Raw genomic sequence first — 21188 nt, forward strand, 5'->3', positions numbered from 1 at the left:
TAAAAAAAGGACCAACTCAGGTATCATATTTAGTTGTTCACTACTTGAAGAAAAAGAAGAATAATCAAATGGTGTTTAAAATTGATTTGTCAATACGTCAACCAATCTAAAATTGAAATTAGCACCAAGTAAATGATTGTTTAGCTTTCTTTGGAGAATCTCGAATAACGCATATCAATCTTTGAAGTCTTCTTACCCACTTGAAGATCTCAGTTATCTGCAAGAGCAAGAGAAAAGGCTGAATTAATACAGTGCTTTAAACTGTACATGTATACAAACAATTGGGACTTCATAGTCATACTACTATGTTACATTAAAGTGTACATGTTAACCTGTATTATAAAGTATTATACTATATAACAATGCAAGTGTAATGAATTTTGCTCATTTGTTTATCTCTGTGCCAATTATAAAGTATATGTTACTAATCTGTACATTTCTCTCTTTGATTTGATAAACGATGAAGTTTCCTTTTCTGATTTGATATGCATTGTTGTGGATAAATTAATATGACCACGTTGTAAAATATTGAATCTTTGTGAATGTGAACGATTTGGTGCTTCAATCAGTGGTCTTTGTAATGAGGAAGTTCTGGCCATTGACATAATATTATTTCTAATATAAAGGCAGCTAGCACACATAAATTTTTATATTCCTCAATAACTCTAGCTTCCATGATTTTGGTCTTTTCACTTTTTCTCTATTAAAGAAGGCAGCATGAATTATGGAATTATATGAACCACCTTCACTTTCAAACACACACACACATATGCTAAAAAAAAATATAATAATAATACATACTACATACATACAAAAGATGTTCATTAAAGCATTTAATCTTTTCCATAGCCTTTCAAATTAGCAAAGAGAATTATTCTATGTGTACCATCCAGAGAAAAGAAAAGGTAATAAATAATTCTATTAGAAGTTATGCTTGACTTTATTGCAATATACCTGAGATTACTTGGTCAGATCTGCATAAATTGATGTGCCACGAAATAAAGGAAATGCTATATAAAACTTCCGCTCAGCAAACGGTCATGGCTTTCACTGCAATGCAACATTTCAATTTTAATCAAAAACTTAAAATACGCTAAAGCACCATCAGGTGGAAAACACGCTTTACTGTTATAGAGAAGTCTTTCCAAAAGCCCAATGTCTATGTCAGAGATATGACCACAATATTGTTAAACAACAGTCACAACAACATTATATAATTCATTCCTAATAATGAACTTTAACCTAACTAACATATGTGGGTCAAAAGTTCATTACATAACTTTATCAATGAGCAACTATTAGCATTAGCACTATCTCTTAGTAATGCCTTTGTGGTCTAGGAAAATGATGGAAGACAATTGGGACCAATACAAAAGATCATCGTCAAGATGACCTACAGTATCCAAGAGAAGCACTTCAACTTCCTTCTGTTACCTGTTCTGTAAAGGCTAAAACAAAGGAAAATATATCTCTTGACCAAATGATTGACACGTTTTAGCACCCTCTCGTATAGGATCAAGTCTGACATGGTACACTCATAGTCAAAGCATTTTAATCACACAAATCAGATGCTAAAATTTTGGTCTTTGTTGACACTTCAGACAATAAATTAGTTTTTATGATCTTACTGCTAGTACTTTGCAATTGACAACAGTTTTCAATTCAAATATAGCATCATTATGTCCAAGTTGAATAGTTTGATGTTTCTCCCAAAGCTAAGATGTAAACATCTAGGTAACTTACCGAATGAGAATGGGTGGACTTAATTATGATCTTTATATTATTAGTAGTCTTCCAAAAAATCTCCCATAAAACCTGAAAAGTTCTAACTATTAGAGTTATGGAAGATTCTGTTCATCAAAATTCAAAATTGGTAGGAACTAACTCAAAGTTTTGTTGATTGTTATGCAGTGTCAAAACTCAGTCTCAATAGTACCTAACGGTCAACAAATTATTAGACCAAATACCAAAAAGAACACTAATTTCCCAGCAAGAAACAAAACCCCACAAAACTCATTCTGCCAAGACCCATCTGCTATAAGAAATAATTTACTCAATGAAAACCTTAATTCTTAAGAAAGGAAAATTCCCACTGCTTCCTGGTCACTCCTTACAACTTAAGAACTTGCTATATATATATATATATATATATATATATATATTCCCTTTAGTTGTTCGCTTACCTTTATAATTGTGAAGTTGTCACTTATGTAGTTCTTCTGCTTAAGAATGAACGTGTTCTTCAGTATGTGTGAAATGAGGAAATGCAATAAACAAAAGTTTTCAGCTTCTCTTTCCTTATAACTTTTGCTCCAAATCTTCAAATGAGAGATAAAAATGTTGTTTGTTGATAAAAACCACCCCTAGCCATATCATAAATTCACACTTCATAGTAGTATCTTTCATGCAGTATGGTTTTCTAAAAATTGCACAGTAGATATAAGACATAAAGAATTAATAAGAAACTCTGGGTATGTGCTTCATAAGTAGTAATGTTGGATCCAGTAAGCTTATTTCATAAGAAATCTGTTTCAAAGGAAAGACGCATTTAGTATCCTATTATTTTTAATTTGGTTTGGTCTAATAAAAAGGACATTGTAAGGCTCCACAACTCCTTAGAGCTGAACAACCAAAGTTCATAGAAAACTCAACCAAATCGGACTAAGAGACGAAGAAATATACCTAAAAGTTAATGATAAACTAAAATTGCATAGGGTTTTCATCGAACTACAAAACAGGTCAATCAGTACATCTACTGGCCAATTAGTCATTCATCAACTTATATATATCAAACACAACTACATCCTCTGGCTCTACAATTTTGATCAAGTTTCAAAAAGCAATTTGTAATAAAAAGAAGACAGCCGTAACTAATTCATTGGAAACTCAAGCTACAAAAACAGGAGATACAGAGAAAGTTATAAAAGGGAGAATCCGTCAAAACCGAGCCATCAAAAACATTTGCTATAGCTTTCTTTTTCAATCACGCAATAGTCTAATAATCACAATTCACACAACCCTAATTCCTAATTTGAAAAAAAAAAGATATAGCATAGTGTAGAGAATACCTTGGGATGATCAGTTGACTGAATTCATGCACAAATCACTTGAATGACACTGATTCAGCAAAAGTCCCAACTGGTTCATTCTTGATCGATCTCTCCAAGGCGTTCTATTCATTCAACCACCAAAGGACAAAACTTGTTTTCAGTACAATCAAAGACCCAAACTTGTGCAAATTTATTGAAACAAATCAGATGGTTAAATCTTACCTTTGAAGTTATTGAATGGGAGTGGACTCCCTGAGATGCGAATCGTGCCGGTCACCTGGCGGCGTCGCTTACCATGCACCACCTTCCTCTGGTTCCGTTTTCCTCCAGTCTAATGGGTATTGGATTGGAGAGATCGTGTAGGGAAAGAGCCTCCAATTTGTCCTCTCTCGCCGTTGAGTCCGCTCACTGCATGCAGGCGACTTTCACTTGAGCTATTGGAGTATTGTGGTAGAACTAAAAGAGACTCTTCGCTCTTACAGTCTCTTTCGACCTCTGTCACCGTCATTGTTTTTTCTGGAAGCAAGCACGGACTGCCACGACTTAAAAAGCCACAGAAATTTAACGGCTGGAAGACGCAGAAGATGCCACACCTGTTTGGGTAAAGTAGGTAAAACAGAAGATGCTTCAAGGGCAAAACCAGAACTACACTGTTACTAAGGAATTACTGTTCATAAGCTACCGTACTCCTACTTTGTTTTAGTATATAGTAAATTCCTAGTCTTTGAGGTGTAGCGGGTGAGAGTGTACCGGCACAGAGAGGCCAGTCGGCCGAAGCGATTAGAATAAAACCTTTGCAGAGTGTTGGCTCCTTTTAAGGGTGCGTGAAAATACTGAAATAGCCATTCCTTTTTGTTTCCAACTTGCGGAGTGGATAGCCTTTTTAGAATATTTCTTCCATATGAAGTAGTTTTGTAACTATATTTTTATTCCAAAGATTGATTTTTGTCGTTTTCAATATAAAAGAGTTGATTTATGAGATAATGTGCGAATAATCATTTAGGCTTGGACTTGCCTTTATCCTTCATTTATTACGTGGCAAGCCGCCGTTGTCTCGGGCGTGACACTCGCAAGATCGTATGCGCGACCACAGTGTAAATTATTCTTGTTGCTGGGCGGGTTTATTCATAAAAAAAGCCAAAAGGAAATCCTCTAATTTGCAATTGCCGACATCGCACTGATGCTTGACGAATAAATAATTCAAACCCCACATCACATCACATCACAGATACAGAGTCAAATCAAATCCGTATCTCTTCCGCTACCACCTTTACACGTAATACCCGCGTCCATGATAAATAAATACTCACTTATCCCCCGCCTCAAAAAGCCAAAAACAACCAAAACCAAATGGAGGACCCATTGCTTAACGGAGAAGGCAGTAGTAGTCCCCGACGCCGCGGCGATCTGTCCAGGGCCAAGAGCTTCAAACGCCGCTCCGATGCCATCACCTTCGGCTCTTCTTATCAGAAAGCAGCCGCTCTCGTCGACTTGGTCTCTCTCTCTCATTTCCTCAATTCTCATCATCTTCTTCATTCTCTCATCAATTAATGATTGAAATTGAAATGGAGTTAAAAGTAAAATGCAATTTGCAGGCGGAAGACGGCATTGGCTTACCTGAGCAGATACTTGATCTCTCATCTTTTCATAGCTCTGCAAAATACTACTTCCTTTATGTGCGATTCAGCTTCCTCTGGGCCCTACTCTACTTCGCCCTCTTGATTCTCAATTTCCTTGAGGTTTCTAATCCCAAGCCTCCTTCCTCACATCGCAGTATAATCCCCCCCCTGTTATTGCTTCAATAATTTGTGTCTTCAATTGTGTGCAGAAACCTCTGTGGTGTGCCACGTATACTGATCATACTTGCAGTGACAGGGATTACTACTATCTCGGCCAATTGCCCTACTTGACTCCTACAGAGTCCCTTATTTATGAGGTACACTCTTCTACATTCACAATTCTTCTCCAAGCATACTTCTCATTTTCCCACAAGATACTAGTATTGGCACTTGTTGTAATTCATTTTTTTTTCTTTCTGGCCAATTTCCAACGGATGGTGCACTAGATAGCTAGTTTTTTTTTTGTTTTTTGTTTTTTTTTAATTATTATCTCAATTTGTTTTATTCTGTTGTCTGCAGGGCATAACACTGATTGTGCTCATGGTGCATATTTTCTTTCCAATTTCATATGTGGGGTTCCGTCTCTATTGGAATAGTCCTCTTACTCATTTCAAGGTAGGCGTATGCGTTCGGCCTTGTACATATCCAAATAATCTCCGGTCAGCCATTTTTTTTTTCAAGGGGCAGGGTGTGGCAGAGGGGGATCTTTGTTGTTGGTTACAGTTGGTGCTACATAAACATCCCTTTGTTTCTCAAGTGTATATCTATTTCTAGGACAGCGACTGCCAATTCTTTTCCTTATTTTGATAGCTGCTAGCTCCATTCTCTTTTTACAAGAAAATTGGGAAGTGTGTGATTTTCATGTTTTATCATGTGAGGCAGCTTAAATATGCTTTTCATGTTCACGTCTTTGGGTAAATTTTCTTTGTTATAAATGGAATAAAATTATGTTCTAGGATTCTAGTTATGTACAGGCAGAAATCAGTTATCTTCTCATAAAAGGAATAAGCTCAGAACCATCCAACAAAATCTCCTTCAGAATAGATTTCGGCCTTCATAAGCTTTCTTTTTGATGAGTTGTAGCTGCTTTCTAGTGGCCACAGTAGTAGGAGAACCCGAACTACTTTATCATTTCTAGATGTGTACACCATAATACCTGTTCTTTTACGACCATTGATACCTTCAACATCATATGTAGTGCAGAAAATAAAGCAGCTTCTGTTGTGCAAAGGGTAAAAAAATGAAGTTTTAAATAAATATTTGAGATATCCACCAAATGTGATAAATTCTTGATACTTTTGTTTTATTTTGTGTACTGATATATATATGTACTTTTTTCACAGGTCATATGCCTGTTAATTTTGGTTGCTGATTTGCTGGCTTATGTTCTCTATTTGTCTCCAGTTGCCTTTGATTCTCTCCCTTTACGGGTTGCTCCATATATCAGAGTCATCTTTTTCATATTGAACTTTAGGTATTGTGCGATAAAACCCTATTCTGTGTTTATTCATTGCAAGTAAATCATATACAGATGGGGCAAGTCAGTAAGAGGTTTCTGTCAAGTTCAGTGAAAAAATGTGGAGGAAGAAGTGACCTAATGTGAAATTGCGCACGCACACAGAGACACACACACACACACATCTGTTCTTTTTTTCTTTTCTTTTTTAATAGTGGTTGCCTTCAGTTTTACTTTTTGTAGCATTCTACTGTGACCATCCTTGTTAATTTGGTTCTCAAGAAATTTTCTTGTATTAATTTCAGCAAGGAAGATGATAAATGGAACTACAATCTTACTGAAATTAATAACTTAGTTGAAGCATAACTTTAGATCTATTATTATTCTTATTATTTGTAAAATTTTCTTTTACGATTTAGTTCTTTGGTGGTTGTGGTGGTTGGTTTAACACTATTTCCAAGAGCTTAAGCTGTTAGGATGTGGGGCAACTTATTTAGAGTCTACACTCCCGCTCACATTTGAGTGTCTCTCCTCCATTAGCATCCAACATGTGGAGATCAACTTATTTGGCTGGCTTCTTCGCAATTACAGGGATTCAACTGGGGGTCTACCCACTATTTTTCAAAGGGTTAAGCCATTAGGATGTGGGTCAACAATATGTAGCGTTCTAGCCAGCTGGTGGTTTTTTTTTTGTTGTTGGTCATTTCAGGAGCATATCATGCTATTTTTTGTTCATGTGAAGAAAAGTAAGTGCCACATTAGAAACGCTGATATCTGGTCATCTATTTTTGATTCAGGGGCATACCATGCTCATAAGTGCAGACACTGCTGCAGGCAACTGACTTTAGGCTTGTAGAGAAATTCTGCCTTTCAATTTTACCGAACCCATCAGTTATATCAAACTGGGAACCACACTAGTCTAATTGCTGGTATATAGATTAAGTTCTAAAAGCAGAGCAGCCTATAAACTGATTTTGTTGTTTCTTTTAAGCCAGCAATGATGCTATATGGTGTATAATTTGGGCACTTTATCATTATAACCTTACTTGATTTGATATTGTTTCATCCTTGTTTAACGACATAATTACAATTGATCTGTTATTTATGTTCCTAATTTCTTTCATTGATAGGGAATTACGATCGTGCATGCTCATCTTGGCTGGAATGTTTGGCACATACTTGAACGTCTTGGTTTGTTTACTATTCACTGTTTTGCTTAACTTATACTAGTGTTGTGTTCTTGTTATGTTGGTTATTGGTAATGCTAAATGCTACTCCATTTTTTTTTTTTGGGTTTTGACTGTATGGCACGCTTCCATTTGATTCTGTTTCGATTTCAGCTTTTCAGTTCCATACAGAAGTAAAATCTCTATTGTTCTCATTTCACAGTTTATTTCTTCAATTGCAGGGTTTAGGGCTTTTATTTCTTCTGTTTTCCAGTTGGCTAGCTTATGTCATGTTTGAAGATACTGACCAGGGGACATTGGTATTTACTTCATATGGTACCACATTATATCAGATGTTTGTATTATTCACCACATCCAACAATCCAGATGTCTGGATACCAGCCTACAAGTAAGTGTGGCCTAAAAAATTATATTACAAACTTCATATTCCTTCCTCATGTTTTTAGTTACAGCTAGTAAGCTTAAGTTCCCATTTGCCATACCACACTGAGGAGTTTGACTCATACCAGTTTCACTTTTGCTTCCAGTCATTTTAGCTCCTTTCCAAATCAGAACTAGAACTAGTTATAATTTCCTTGCATTCCAGTTTCACTTTTTTCCTAATATCTTATATTACAGAATTTTGAACTCCTATTCTTTCCATATGGTCCTTAGTATCAATCTCTAATGATATTCTGTTTTGATTTTAGGGCTTCACGTTGGTATTGCTTGTTTTTTGTTCTGTACGTGTTGCTAGGAGTCTATTTTGTCACGAATTTGATCCTTGCCGTCGTGTATGACAGCTTCAAAAGTCAGGTGTGGTTTATTCTTGTGTAATGCTTCTTTTACTTGTGAACTAATCACATGGATAACACAGTATATTTGATCTGCTTCTGAACAACTTTGTGGATGAAATAATTTTATTCATATTTATTTGCCACATGTGTATGTAGAGCTGATATCTTTCCTATCACACAAACAATATTTGATGGGTTATTTATTTAATATTCGGGAATAGGAATATTGCATGCTAAATTATCATTATTTTGTAGCTTGTAAAGCAAGTTTCTGAGATGGACCAGACGAGGAAAACTATACTGAAGAAAGCCTTTCATTTAATAGAAAAGGATGTAAGTAATGGTGTTCCTTACTGATTAGATCTTCCTTTGGCATGCTTTCCATCAAGTTTTGCTTCATCTGTTCCATACAGAGGAAAAGAGCCATTAGAGTCTTTTTATCTTTCATACTCATCATGCATTTTCTTATATTCTTTTTTTAGGGGAGCGACCAAAATAACTCCCCTATTTTTATCCCATTGCATGGTTCCAAGTGTTTGGTTATTTTGTGCTTGACAGAACGCTGGATATATCAATAAGGACCAGTGCATACGTTTGTTTGAGGAACTAAACAAATACAGGTAATTCAATCTCATCTATTTGATAACTTGCACTTGATACACCAGTGAGGAGAGGAGCATCAACATGGCTTACTTTGCTTCTGCATGAATGATCTATTTAGTAGTGCTTTTGTTGAAATATTGTTGCTACTTGCTAGAATCTTCTGTTAAACACGGCATGACTCCGCCTTCAACAATCCAACTAGGATTGCCCAACAGGCTCACCAGAATTCGGATCTGACGTTGATGGTATAACTGTCTAAGTGGTCGTGGCAAGGCCTTTGCAGGCTGCTATGATTTTGGTTTCGTATAAAGTTTTATTTAACACGATTCTGGTTTCCTTTTTGGCTAGGTTTTTCAGACCTTGGCTGTGAAAAGCATATAAATTTCTTTTGCTCTCCTGTGGGCCACCAACCAGCCTAAAACCTTAACCTTAGGCTCCCAGCTTGCCATATGAAACTAGCAGGAGAAAATATTGGATCTGAGTTAACATCAATCAGGAATTTGTTAAAAGACTCACCAGAAGGCTACCCACTACTATCATCCATTTTTGAGCCCACCAAACCAACTCTTTTTAATAACACTAGTAAAGCCAACATTTCACTTACCTCCTCACTGTTAGTCTCTTCTAAAACCAAAATTTTAACTCACTGGGAAAGTGTGGTGGAGCTAAACTTTGCACCGCCCCCTCTACTTTCTCCTCACCGTCTGCTAAAACTTCAATAATCGGCAGGTAATAGCTAGGCTTTTCTACATTTTACTTGGAATTCTCATCTTGCATAGTGATTGGAGTAGTGTCATTACTTACATCAGTAGAACTGACTATTCCAATTCAGTATTTGCTTGACTGACCCACTCACTATTTGTTACAGTGATTGGTAATATCCTTTTGTGAAATAATTCCAATATTGAACTACCCCTTTGTGATATTTATCATCTGGAGTTCAATAATTTTTTTTTAATGTGATTTTAGGACTTTGCCAAAAATATCAAGAGAAGAATTTGAGCTGATATTTGATGAGCTGGATGACAGTGGAGACTTCAAGGCAGATAAATTTTCTTACAAGCATTTTTAGACTTTTAGTATCTTTTATTCCACAGCAAAAAATACTTTCTTTTTCATCACCCAGATGACTTTATCGATTTCTGTTGTTGTCTGTACATTTCAGGCAGCCTGTGTGTCTCAGTTCTGTTACTATATATTGGTTTAGTTAGTTTCTTTTTGTTTTTCATCCTGTTTTCGTCTTTGCATAACCGATGACATTTGTTTTAACTTGTCTTCGTTGGTATTTTTTCTTTTACTTTTGAACACAACTTTTCTTCAATTCATGCTCATGCTAATATTATTATTCCTTTATATATATTTCACTGGTTGGTTTATTAATATTATCACTTGTTGACTGTGCTTCTCGTCATTTGTTTGCTGAACTATTCTCTGTTTTTTCCTGCAGATCAACCTAGACGAATTCACTGACCTCTGTAACGCCATTGCCCTAAGATTCCAGAAGGAGGATACTGTAAGTCGAAATTTATCCAAGACATACAAAAGTTATATATTTATAATTGATAATGAAGTTCTCAAACTGAAGTTTGGTGGTGCAAATTTTGGGTGCAGCCATCTTGGTTTGAAAAGGTCCCTTCGTTTTACCATTCTCCCTTCTCAGAGAAGTTGAAGGCCTTTATTCGGAGCCCCAAATTTGGATACATAATATCCTTCATACTCATAATCAATCTATCTGCTGTTATAGTTGAAACTACGGTAAGGCTTAAAATTTTACACAAGTGCTGGACTCATCGTTTAAAGTGTGTATAAAATATAATTTTCTATTCTTGTCTACATGAGAAAAATATCTCCTTTACCTTTGGATTTGGACTGCTTTCATGTTTCATATTTTACAAAGAGTTAAATGGATTGTTAAACGACTTGTAAACCACGACAGAATCATTTGACGTCTTGATGGTTCCTTCAAATGATTGTTATTGCTCAAATTTTGACTTCAACTATGAAGTGTGTTAATTTTAATCTCTGTTCGGTTTCAGCTTGACATAGAAAACAATTCTGCTCAGAAGGTATGGCAATCAATGGAGTTTATCCTTGGTAAGGGCTTATTTGCACATTAATTCTTCTGGTAGCTTGTTATGTAAGAGGAATGATAATGCATATGATAATGTCCAAACCAAATTTCATTGGTTTTGGAAGATGTTTATGGTGTGCTATGAGTTACACTCGTGACCGGAGATCATCATATATTTAGAAGTTACTCAATTTTAACGAGTTCAAGCACACAAAATAGTTTAATTTTACGGTTTAGGCCATTTGAGTAATTACATTACATTATCTGGTTCTTGTTGATTAATCTCCCTGTTTAATCTTTCAGCTTGTGGTTGATGTCATTTATTGACAATTGATGCTAACAAAAGAAGCTTTAAATTGTTGATTAGTGGTTTTCTTTCTTATCCATAGGGTGGGTATATGTACTGGAAATGGCTCTGAAAGTCTATTCATTTGGATTTGAGAACTATTGGAGGGATGGCCAAAATCGGTTTGATTTTCTGGTCACATTGATTATAGGTAATATGTCTGCACAATCTTTTGTTTTTCTTCTGCTTAATGTAACAAACTGGTTTTGAAGTGCTCATTATCTTTACAGTAATTCTTTCACTGGTTTAATTTATTAACTACTAGATCAAAACAATAGAAAGCATAGTATTAATAACCGTGCGGCCCAAAAAGGTTCTTGGGAGGCAGATCTGGATTATCTGCATTAAGTCCTAACTCCTATGGGAAGCACTATTGAGTCAGTCATTATGACAATACCACATGGCGTAAACATGACATCTGGACACCTGGTATTAGTGTTAGTTTGTAACAGACAATTGTTGAGACTCCCTATTTGTTCTTTTTGTTAAATTCATAGTTATTGACATATGGTTCGATGATTTTATCTTATTGCATTCTAAACGGCTATTTGTTTCTTCAGATGCTTTGTTTTATAGTTTTATAGGCTATAGTTGAGGACAAAAACAAAAAAAACCTAAAATTCAGTGCACATTTTTATCTGATCTCAAGCTTTCCGTATCTAGAATGTATTGAGTTTTCCAAAGTAATATGTTTAATTTTGAAAAGCTGTCAGTTTTAGTTTTTGATCTTAAAACAGCTATTATCATTATATGTTTTCTATCAGAATAATGTGGAGGTCTGCTGTGTAACATTGAGAAATTCTTTTCGAACCTCCACATTTTCTCAGTTTTTTCCTCTCTCTCTCTCTCTCTCTCTCACACACACACACACACACACTCAACAGTTTTGGGTCAATATCAGTGTGATTACAAATGGTAGCAAGAAACACTAATTGAAAAGAATTTGATTTTGCATTTATGAGTGTGTGTAATCATGTCTAGCATGTGTCCGTTTATTGTATCATTCCGGTTTTATATGTTTTCTTCTTTTTGTTAGATTCAATTATATGTGTGACATCTTGAGTATTAAATTTGCAGCTATTGGAGAAACGCTAACTTTTGCTGCTCCAGAAGGACTAACTTTCCTTACAAACGGAGAATGGTAGGGGTGTCAAATTTTAATACCTTGCATGTGTATCAAGTTATATCTCCTCTATGTGCAATGGTCCTGATTTTTCTTTATGTCAAATTAATGTCTTCATCAAGTTGAAATGACTATCATGATCTTTCATCTGAAAATTATTTGTCTACAGAATGAAGGACTTGTTTTGTTCAACTGCATTGTTTATGAGGATTTGTACTCTTTTCATCATCAGATTTATGGGTTGGGTTCAATGGCACCAAATAAATTACTCAATTTCTTACACAATTCTTGGACCTTTAGATTTTATGACTCTCAATGGTCTCTACGAGTAGCTTAACAATTATTTTATTTGAAGCAAATTACGTTCTCTTTGTGTACTGCGTTCTTCATCTTCATCTTCTTCTATATCATATATGTATTTTTTGGCATCATTTTTCTTCTCTTCTAACCATCGCTCTCTTCTTTTAATTGGATCCAAGACCAAATGAAAACATAAGAATTACAAATCCAAAATTCAGATGAGCATAAACCTTTATATGGCAAAAGTAATTCCAGTTTCTGAAATTCTACACATGTTTTCCTATTAGATTCTATGATTATACTGGAGAATACTTGGGACTACAAGGATGATTAATTCTAGCATATAAATGATAACAGACTATTATTTCATGCCGGCCTGGGATTAATGTCAGAACGCTAGGGAAATAACCAAGTATATTGCTATATGGGGCTGTCCATAGAATGAAAAAGATGCTGAAGAGTGATAAAGTCATAAAACGTAATTGAAGAGGGGAAAAAGGAGAGGAGAGAGTAGGGATGATTACGTTATTTCCAGATGAAGAATTATTTGCTATTTAAATTATTTGTTATGTCATAATTAATCCTAGCCATTGAATGACTGAAGATTTCATGGTTTAAAAGTTCTGTATCTTGTGTTAAATATAGCGCTATTGAACCTAACCCCAGATTTATGACCTAGTTCTTGAGTGCAAATTGCAAATTTACTCGTGTATTATGGATATTGGGTAGCAGAGAAATTATTCTAATATGAGTATCAGGATAACACACACACACAAAATAGATGGTTTTAAATAATCTATTGAGAACACATGACCAAGATGTGTCTCCTCGTGCTTAGCAATATATTATTGTGAATTTGTTCTCAAATTTTATAAGCTCTTACAATAATGAAAATAAAGAGGATGTAATTGCATCTGTCTTTCTTGTCAACAGGATTCGCTACCTCCTCATTGCAAGGATGTTACGATTGATTAGGCTCCTGATGCATGTCCAGCGTTGCCGAGCCTTTATCGCCACATTCTTAACTCTTATACCAAGTTTGATGCCATACCTTGGGACCATATTTTGTGTCATGAACATCTATTGTACGCTTGGTGTACAGGTACTTCGGACCTCTTTTTCTCTGCTTGTCTTTTGTTCCAATAGTTCCGCAAATTTCAGTATCTAAATTTTCTGTTTAAAGTATGCCTACATACATATCCTTTACAATACAAATAACTTTGTACAAGCGACGAATGACTAAAAATGAAGAAGCAATTTTTATTAGATGCTTATTTAGCTTTTGTTGCCACATCTTGAGTCCTCATGCCAAGTTTCGATGACATACAATGGGACCATATTTTGTGTCATGTTTATTTTAAGATAGATTATGCAGTTGGTGTACAGGTATATGGACGTACAAGCTTCCTTCCACTGCCTCTCTTTTGTTCCAACAAAGATTATGTTTAGGTTCTACTAATATCCTGTATGCGAAAAGTAGTTTTAATCGTTTAAGGAAAAAAAGAAAGAAAAAAAAACAGAGAAGCTAATTGTAGTAGATGCTCTCCTAATCTCCTGCTCTTCATTTGCTGCGATTTGTGTACTTTGATGGCTTAGGACAAGTTCGTGAATGACTGCAAGCCCTTGTTTGCTCTACATTGTGTATAAATGTCGCCAAGTTCTTTAGTGGGATAGGTGCAACAAACTTCTACCATATTTCACCATTTTAGATTCAAAACATAGTACATTTGCATTCGATCATTCCATGCGTCAATGGTGGTTATACTCCATTTTTAATTAAATTCTAAAGAAATCTAAACTGTATTAAGCTTCTCAGTTCCACCTTTATGCTAATATCACAAGAGTCTGTAAGCATTTATTTCCTATTTAATCTGTAGATCTTCGGCGGGATTGTTAATGCTGGAAATGCCAATTTGGAAGCAACAGATCTTTATGACAACGAGTATCCTTTGTCATTTATGGAAATTTTCATTGGACCTGTGGTTATTCATAGATGATTGAATTGTTCTAAACTTCTTTAAGATTACAAGATTTAACCTCATACTACTGTATAAATTTCCCAGAGTTATGAAATTTTAGTTTGATAAGTCATTTAGCTGCATTTCTACGTAGGCATAACGATGGCTTTATTTCCATGTTAATGTCTATTCGTTGAATTTTCTTGACAAAATAAGCTATCTACTTTTCAACTTCAATGACTATCCAAATGGGATGGTGACACTTTTCAATTTACTAGTCACGGGAAACTGGCAAGATTGGATGCAGGTATACTTCCAATTCCTTTATTGTGTTTGATGTTTCTCACATCCATTATCTGATTTATATCAAATGGCTAGTTGACCAACAAAAGTTCCCTTGTTCATATCTCCATTGAGCACTTGAGCATGCTTTTATCTTGGATGTCAAGTACTTTTTCTCTGTTTATCCTTTGCTGTGTTGTTTTCCTTTGCTCTTTAAATTAATTTTTGCGAATGCGGGCTATTCTTTTGTTTGTTTGTTTTTTTGTTTTGTTTTTTTTTTCTATGGAAACAAAAAGAAAGGTCTGGAGGCTGATGTGGATGTAATTATAGTACTGCCTTGTTGAAGTGATTTATGCTCAAAATACTTGTCAATACCACAGCTTTTAAAGAATGCCTTTCTGTATGTTCTGATATCTGGATGCTTGTATGCAATATCCTTTCTGTATTAGTTGACACTCCCAGAGGTTCCAACCAGAACATATTCCTCCAAATATGTTAGGAAAACAGGAACATGTTTTTAAGCAATTCCAACTATTTTCCCGATCACATATGCTTGATGAAGTAGCTTCTCATATTCCATAGTATTTCTTGAACCCACTATAGTTCATGGAGCAGATTCTGAAATTTAAATTTTTTATAGTTGTTCAGGAACAAATCTTAGGCAATTAAGTTGAAGTGACTTTTTACCTCACATTTGTACTGAATTTCATGCCAACTGGTTAAAGATGAAATAAGGTTTATTATTGTATCGTGTCACTAATTACATGTGGTTAACCATTTCAGAGTTACAAGGCTTTAACAGGAACTTCTTGGAGCCTTCTATATTTTGTCAGTTTCTATCTTATAACCGTCTTACTTCTACTGAATTTGGTAAGTTCTAAAATGCTGCTTCAATAATTCTCGTACTTCGTTTTATAAGGTTCTACTGACACACAACAGAACAGGAGGTGTGTGTGCTTTCTTTTTTTTTTTTTTTTTTGGGAGGGTGGGTGGGTGGGTGGGTGAGATTATATTTGAATTTTTGGTCTTTGTATAATTATTTCCTAACACAGTTCAATGATTGAAACCATCCACAATTTAGGTCCCCTTTAATATGATCTCTATATAAAAATAGAAAAAAAATCAGGCCAATGGGAAATCATTTAACCAATTATCATTATTGTCATCCCACATTCAAGCATTTTCCCAAGCTGAGATGGAAAGGTAGTTAACCCGTTGCACATATTTGAGGTAATTTCCTACTTAGCACACATGAAGACTGTCATGTTGATCCCACATACAATAGCTCTAGAAAGAACATGATAATCTCTATCCAAAGACAAAGTTCTCTGAGAAATAAAATACAATAAGGACAGAACAAAAGTGATGAGGAATTCTCTGTTTGGTCCTCAGCATTGTGTCTCAGGACTAAATTTTTCTCAGTACAATTCTTTTGTTTATATAATCTTGTTTTATCAATTTAAGGAAAAATCTCTTTGCATCCGTATAATGTTCTATTTAAACTTTTAAAATGAGGTTGGGTAATAATGTCTTAAACTAGTAAAGAATTCTTAGATTATATGTATCTATTATCCAAGTGGAAATGCTTCTACTTGACTTTCTTAGGAAGACAATAATGTTTTCTTTTATGTAACTGCAGGTTGTGGCTTTTGTCCTGGAGGCTTTCTTTGCTGAAATGGATCTCGAGTCTGCAGAAATTTGTGAAAACCATAAGGAGGTCAGGATCTCCTTTAAACTTATTTTCTGACTTGGGAGCTGGGAGTTATACTACAATTGTCAAAATTTCTTAAAATCTTTCTGTATCTTTTTACAAATATAGCCATTATGAGATATAATGATTGCAGTTGTGTTAAAGTCTTTCCAGATCTACATTTACAAATTCAAGGAGAAAGTATGGAATTCATTCTGTCATCTAAATTCTCTAGATTTACTTGAAATTAAGTCATGCAAATACGAGTCCCGTGTTTCCTTGATATCTTCATATTTTGGAAATGTGATAATATATTTGGCACCCTATATGTTTTAAAATATAAAACAAATTAAGTTCCTAGTGCTGCAGTACTACTTGCATGTAGTGATTTCACTCAATGTATATATTTCCAATTTTGGTTATCCATCATTACTTAACGTGACATTTAGCTAATTTGTGGACTTGCTTTCACCAAACTAGTATGCTTGTCTAAGAATGTGAGCCTAAGTAGCCCGATTTGCTTTAACTTAAAGGTATGATTGTTATAAAATAGGGGCCTACATAGCAACAGATGATTGTAAACTGTTTAACAGTGAGTCTATTCTTAACTGATTTCTAAGCATTATGAGGTTAGATATGATGCCATCCCAAAATTTAAATTGGAATCTTGGAGCCATTCTTTCTTTGTCTAATATTTCTAGAGCTTTTTCCTGTTATCATGGTGGCAGCACCTTGGACCACCAACCATATTCAGTTCAGTTCTCAATATATCATCTTGTTTAATTATATTTTCTTCTATTAATTAGGTGGAACGAGTAAAAGGCCGACATCGATCCATAGGGTATGTATTTCTAGCTAATTGTGGCTATATAAAGTTGTCACCTGCTCGTATTCCTTGTTACAGATAGTCTAAACCCACATCTTTGGTCTTGTACAGGTCAAAATCACGGAGCCAGAGAGTTGATACTCTTCTTCATCATATGTTGAGTGCAGAGCTAAATGAAACGCAGTCCTCCAGTGCATAGCTTATGTTATTTTCCATTATGGTAATGATTCTGATGAATGATTTATTTTTCTTGTGTCTTCCCTTGATAGTGTTGAGTCCTTCAAGCTCTCTTATAACAGCATTTGTTAGTGTTGGGAATTTTGGAAGTATAGTTATATGGGATGTTTTATAATGGCTTGCTTGGCATCCTGCCTTGCAGTTTTCAAACTCAACATGATGGAAGCTTGGAAGCTTGGATGTTAGTGTATGCTTGTAGCAGCATATGCTCTTCTTAAATTAATGACTATCTTTCTCAAAGTTGTTGACTGTTGATATACATACACATACATAGAAATAGTGAAAATGTAGGTTTTAAGGATTCATATTTCAGGGGTCTAACAGCTGAAATCCAAGTTTAAGAAATCAAAATTAGCCAAGCTAACATAGAATTTTTTATTACAAAAATGAGCTATAAACTAAGGGACAGGCGCTGTAGTGTTAGGCGAGGTTCAGGGTTTAGGGAAGGGGATCCTATATGTACGTTTATCATTCATTGAAATTGCCAATTGCCAATGCATTACCTCATCATTCTGCATGGAGGGTACCTCACCTTTGCTGGAAAGATAAAATTACCAGATGTTAGTACTAACATTTGAAGAATGACATTAACTTGGCTGCAAGATGTATCTTCTATGTTTGTTCTTTTGGAAGGAGTCAGATTAGTAGAGGCCAAATTGGATATTAGGAAATGGAAGCTGGAGTCTTTTGGAAGGAGTCTTTTTGATTGTTCACCTGATCCCATTTTCCCTCCTGCAAGTTCATTATGGAAAGCTAAGGTTCCCTCCAAAGTCAAATTTTTGGTTGGCTTGTGGCACGAGTGAGTGAATACTTGTGATATACTTCAATGTAGGAGGCCAAAAGGTTGTTTCTCTCCCCATTGGTGTATTCTGTGTAAAAGTGAGGGAGAGAATCCAGGTCATGTTTGTGTTCACTGTTCTATTTTTGTCAAACTTATGGAAAAAGCTGTTTATGGAAGTGGGTTGAGCTGGATGGTTCCAACAGAGTTAACTGGTATTTTGTGCAGTCACCATTCTGCTTTAGGGAAGAAGGCCAAAGTCCGTTGGAGTTGCTGTGTTTTGGGTTATTTGATTGGAGAGGAATAAAGGATTTTTGAAGACGATCATTCTTATGGCCTTCCACCTCCAATAAATTCAAAAACTACTCTCTGCTATTATTCAAGACTGGAAGGCTGCTGTAGCTTAGTCTTGTGGTTTTTGTGTTTCCCATGTTATCTTGTCTTGCTGATGTCTTCTTAATTGTGCTTCTCAGTCTCGGTCTCGTCTCCTCACCTCTCGTCTTCTCCTCTCCTCTCTTCTTGTCTTGCTGAGCCATTGGACCCCCTTATATTTGTTGCAAGTTGCTTGAAAATTTGGACATTTTCCCTCTTCTTTTGGTCTGACTGACTGAGGATTTGACGTGGTGCAGACAACTTATTTTGGTCTGAGGATTTGATGTTTCAGTCCAGATGACAATTTAATCCAGGTTGAGTTGGGAATAGGTGTTTGTTCCCTTGAAGCTTACTACTATGCCAATAATCACAGAATTGTGATTTGGTTTCTCAATTTTTCAAATTAGGGTCTGAGAGACGTGCATTCGGATTCTTGAGCTTAGCACCACCCACAGTTCTTCATGAGTTTAGCCAAGCTCAACTTTAGATAAAAAAAAGCCACTGGATCTCAAGATATTAGGATGAGCTGGTCACCCTGGCAAAAGGTTGCCCATGCTTGGGACATGTTATCTCCAAGCATGGGTTGCTGCCAGGTTTGTTCGAGCTCTAGAAGAGAGAACATGGCGAACATACTATGGATAGTCTGAAAATTAGGGAGCTTTAACAATGATCCTGCAGATTCGGGATGCCGTTGTGGAAGCTGCCTGTTCTGAGAATTAAGGCAATGATAGAATTGATGTGAAGAATTTCAAGTTCTGTAAAACATAGACTCGGTACAACACCTGATGTTTTTGATATGATGTTTTTTTCATAAGTATCACACTAGCTTGCACTTTTTTTTTTTTTTTTAATACGAAAAGACTATAGATTAAAGATGGAAGCCTCTCTGGCATCCCGAGTTTACAAGATCGAACATTAAAGCTCTTGAAGCCTCCATAGGGACCCTATTTGTCCACACATTTCCACTAGTACAATTATGGCCTAGATTAGCTATAGCATCTGCTCACTAGCTTGCACTTTGCAAGTGAGTTTTATAGAGATTTGATAAGTTGGTTAGGTTTGATCTTTTTGACACTAGTTGTGTTTCTGTGCTTTTTGACAGGTTACGTTAGTGATTTGGTAGAACCAGGAAGAAGAGTGAAGGAAATATAGAGGGCGAGGATGCAAATTAAAAGTACAGGATTATTTTTTTGTTTTTTTTGTTTTTTTTTTTGGTTTAGCGAGTATAGGTTTCATGTAGTGTGATGTGGTGCTAAGGTTCAGTTCATTCCTTTAGTGATTTTAAAGTACAATTTGTTATTTTATTTCATTATCAACTAGACTCATAAATGACGAACTTTGGACGTTGCAACGGTATACTTTTAAGTAATTTAGTTCATATATTTCTTATACACACATCTCAAGTTTTGTTTCCCATTTTTCCCCTCATATTTCCTCTTTTACCCTTTCTGTCGGTTCCTCTTTTTACTCTCATTTGCAGGAAATCGCCATGCTAGAAAGCAAAAAATAATAGGGAAACATAGCATGCGTAATCAATCTTTCGAAGATTTCAATTTATTAACAACGAATTTATAGTTTCTTATGGATTGGCTCAATATGTAATTCAAGTTGACCATTAGAATTAGAAGTGTCAACTGTCAACTTGGATTTGCTCTTGGAGATGCTTTTTAAGTTTTGAAAACTAGGTTGGTTGATTGCAATAGAAATGGATTTTGAAGTTATCATAATCATATGCTAAAGCTCGTAGTTAATTTGCTGCAAACCTCTTCTTTTTAGTTTGGCTCTCTTCTCCCCGAATCGCTGGCCTCCGGCAGCTGCAACCCAGGTAGATAAAATTTCTCGTATACCTAAATTTTGATATATATTTCACCCAAGATATCTGTGTCAACTACTATAGCACTATACCTACTATAGTGCATGCTTTAATCAAAGTCTTTTTTTTGGTAGGTTTTCACTTTCTCACTTCTTCACTTCTTTACGAGGGTGCGTCTATTAAGACCTCCAAATTTTCCTTTCACATATCTTTTAGTTTTTGATTTTTTTTAAATCTATTTTTACCCTTTCAAAAAAAGGAAATCATGACAGCACTCATTGTCTCTGTCGCAATGGAGGCCTGAGGGGATCCAAAGATATTAAAAGGTCTGATTTTAAGGGTAAAAGGTCTTGGGGCCTCAAACGCACACCTACAATCCCAAATGATAAGAAACCATCATAATCGGGAGCCCGTGCGTATAAATTGGAAAAATAGAATTGTTCATTTAGTTTTATGTTCCACAAAACAATTTTTTTTTTTTAATGGGATCGATCAAAAATTGTCATGAAGTTGACATGCCAAAAACCAAGATACCATATTGGGTGACAATTATCGAATTCCGAAAATTGCCGATTGTATCTGATAGCTCAATTTCAAAACTAAAAAGCATGGACTCTTAAAAGAGTTATAATGCCCAACTGAGCCATCGGCTCCAGAAAAAACCGTTCGTTAAACTTTAAAGCTGGGTCGGGGAGTGACGC

The 21188-nt window shown here is 35.5% G+C and overlaps 1 protein-coding gene and 1 long non-coding RNA gene across 4 annotated transcripts; one reads left to right on the forward strand and one right to left on the reverse strand.

Annotated features, from left to right (window-relative positions):
* On the reverse strand, nucleotides 1-3761 carry LOC112185412. Its single transcript, XR_002930246.2, has 4 exons — nucleotides 3273-3761; nucleotides 3069-3172; nucleotides 955-1050; nucleotides 1-217 (listed from the first exon to the last, which is right to left on the reverse strand). It is a non-coding gene; the product is annotated as an uncharacterized LOC112185412 (long non-coding RNA).
* A 595-nt stretch (nucleotides 3762-4356) lies between these two features.
* Nucleotides 4357-19837, forward strand: LOC112185408 (two pore calcium channel protein 1B). Of its 3 annotated transcripts, none has more exons than XM_024323650.2 (24): nucleotides 4357-4544; nucleotides 4646-4789; nucleotides 4879-4986; nucleotides 5189-5284; nucleotides 6013-6143; nucleotides 7256-7316; nucleotides 7534-7700; nucleotides 8002-8107; nucleotides 8344-8421; nucleotides 8647-8708; nucleotides 9661-9733; nucleotides 10139-10204; nucleotides 10303-10446; nucleotides 10728-10785; nucleotides 11152-11259; nucleotides 12186-12249; nucleotides 13465-13633; nucleotides 14409-14473; nucleotides 14706-14796; nucleotides 15555-15641; nucleotides 16411-16488; nucleotides 17268-17302; nucleotides 17399-17507; nucleotides 19777-19837. In XM_024323650.2, exons 1-23 carry the CDS (start codon nucleotides 4401-4403, stop codon nucleotides 17484-17486), a joined length of 2223 nt encoding a protein of 740 aa, XP_024179418.1. In that variant the 5' UTR covers nucleotides 4357-4400; the 3' UTR covers nucleotides 17487-17507; nucleotides 19777-19837. The 3 variants fall into 3 exon arrangements, with proteins under 3 accessions (XP_024179418.1, XP_024179419.1, XP_040370436.1); XM_024323651.2 differs by lacking the exon at nucleotides 19777-19837 and adding an exon at nucleotides 17667-18924; XM_040514502.1 differs by lacking the exons at nucleotides 5189-5284; nucleotides 6013-6143; nucleotides 7256-7316.
* The last annotated feature ends 1351 nt before the right edge of the window (nucleotides 19838-21188 follow it).

This window comes from Rosa chinensis, chromosome 2 (genome assembly GCF_002994745.2).
Source record: "Rosa chinensis cultivar Old Blush chromosome 2, RchiOBHm-V2, whole genome shotgun sequence".
Lineage (NCBI taxonomy): Eukaryota > Viridiplantae > Streptophyta > Magnoliopsida > Rosales > Rosaceae > Rosa > Rosa chinensis.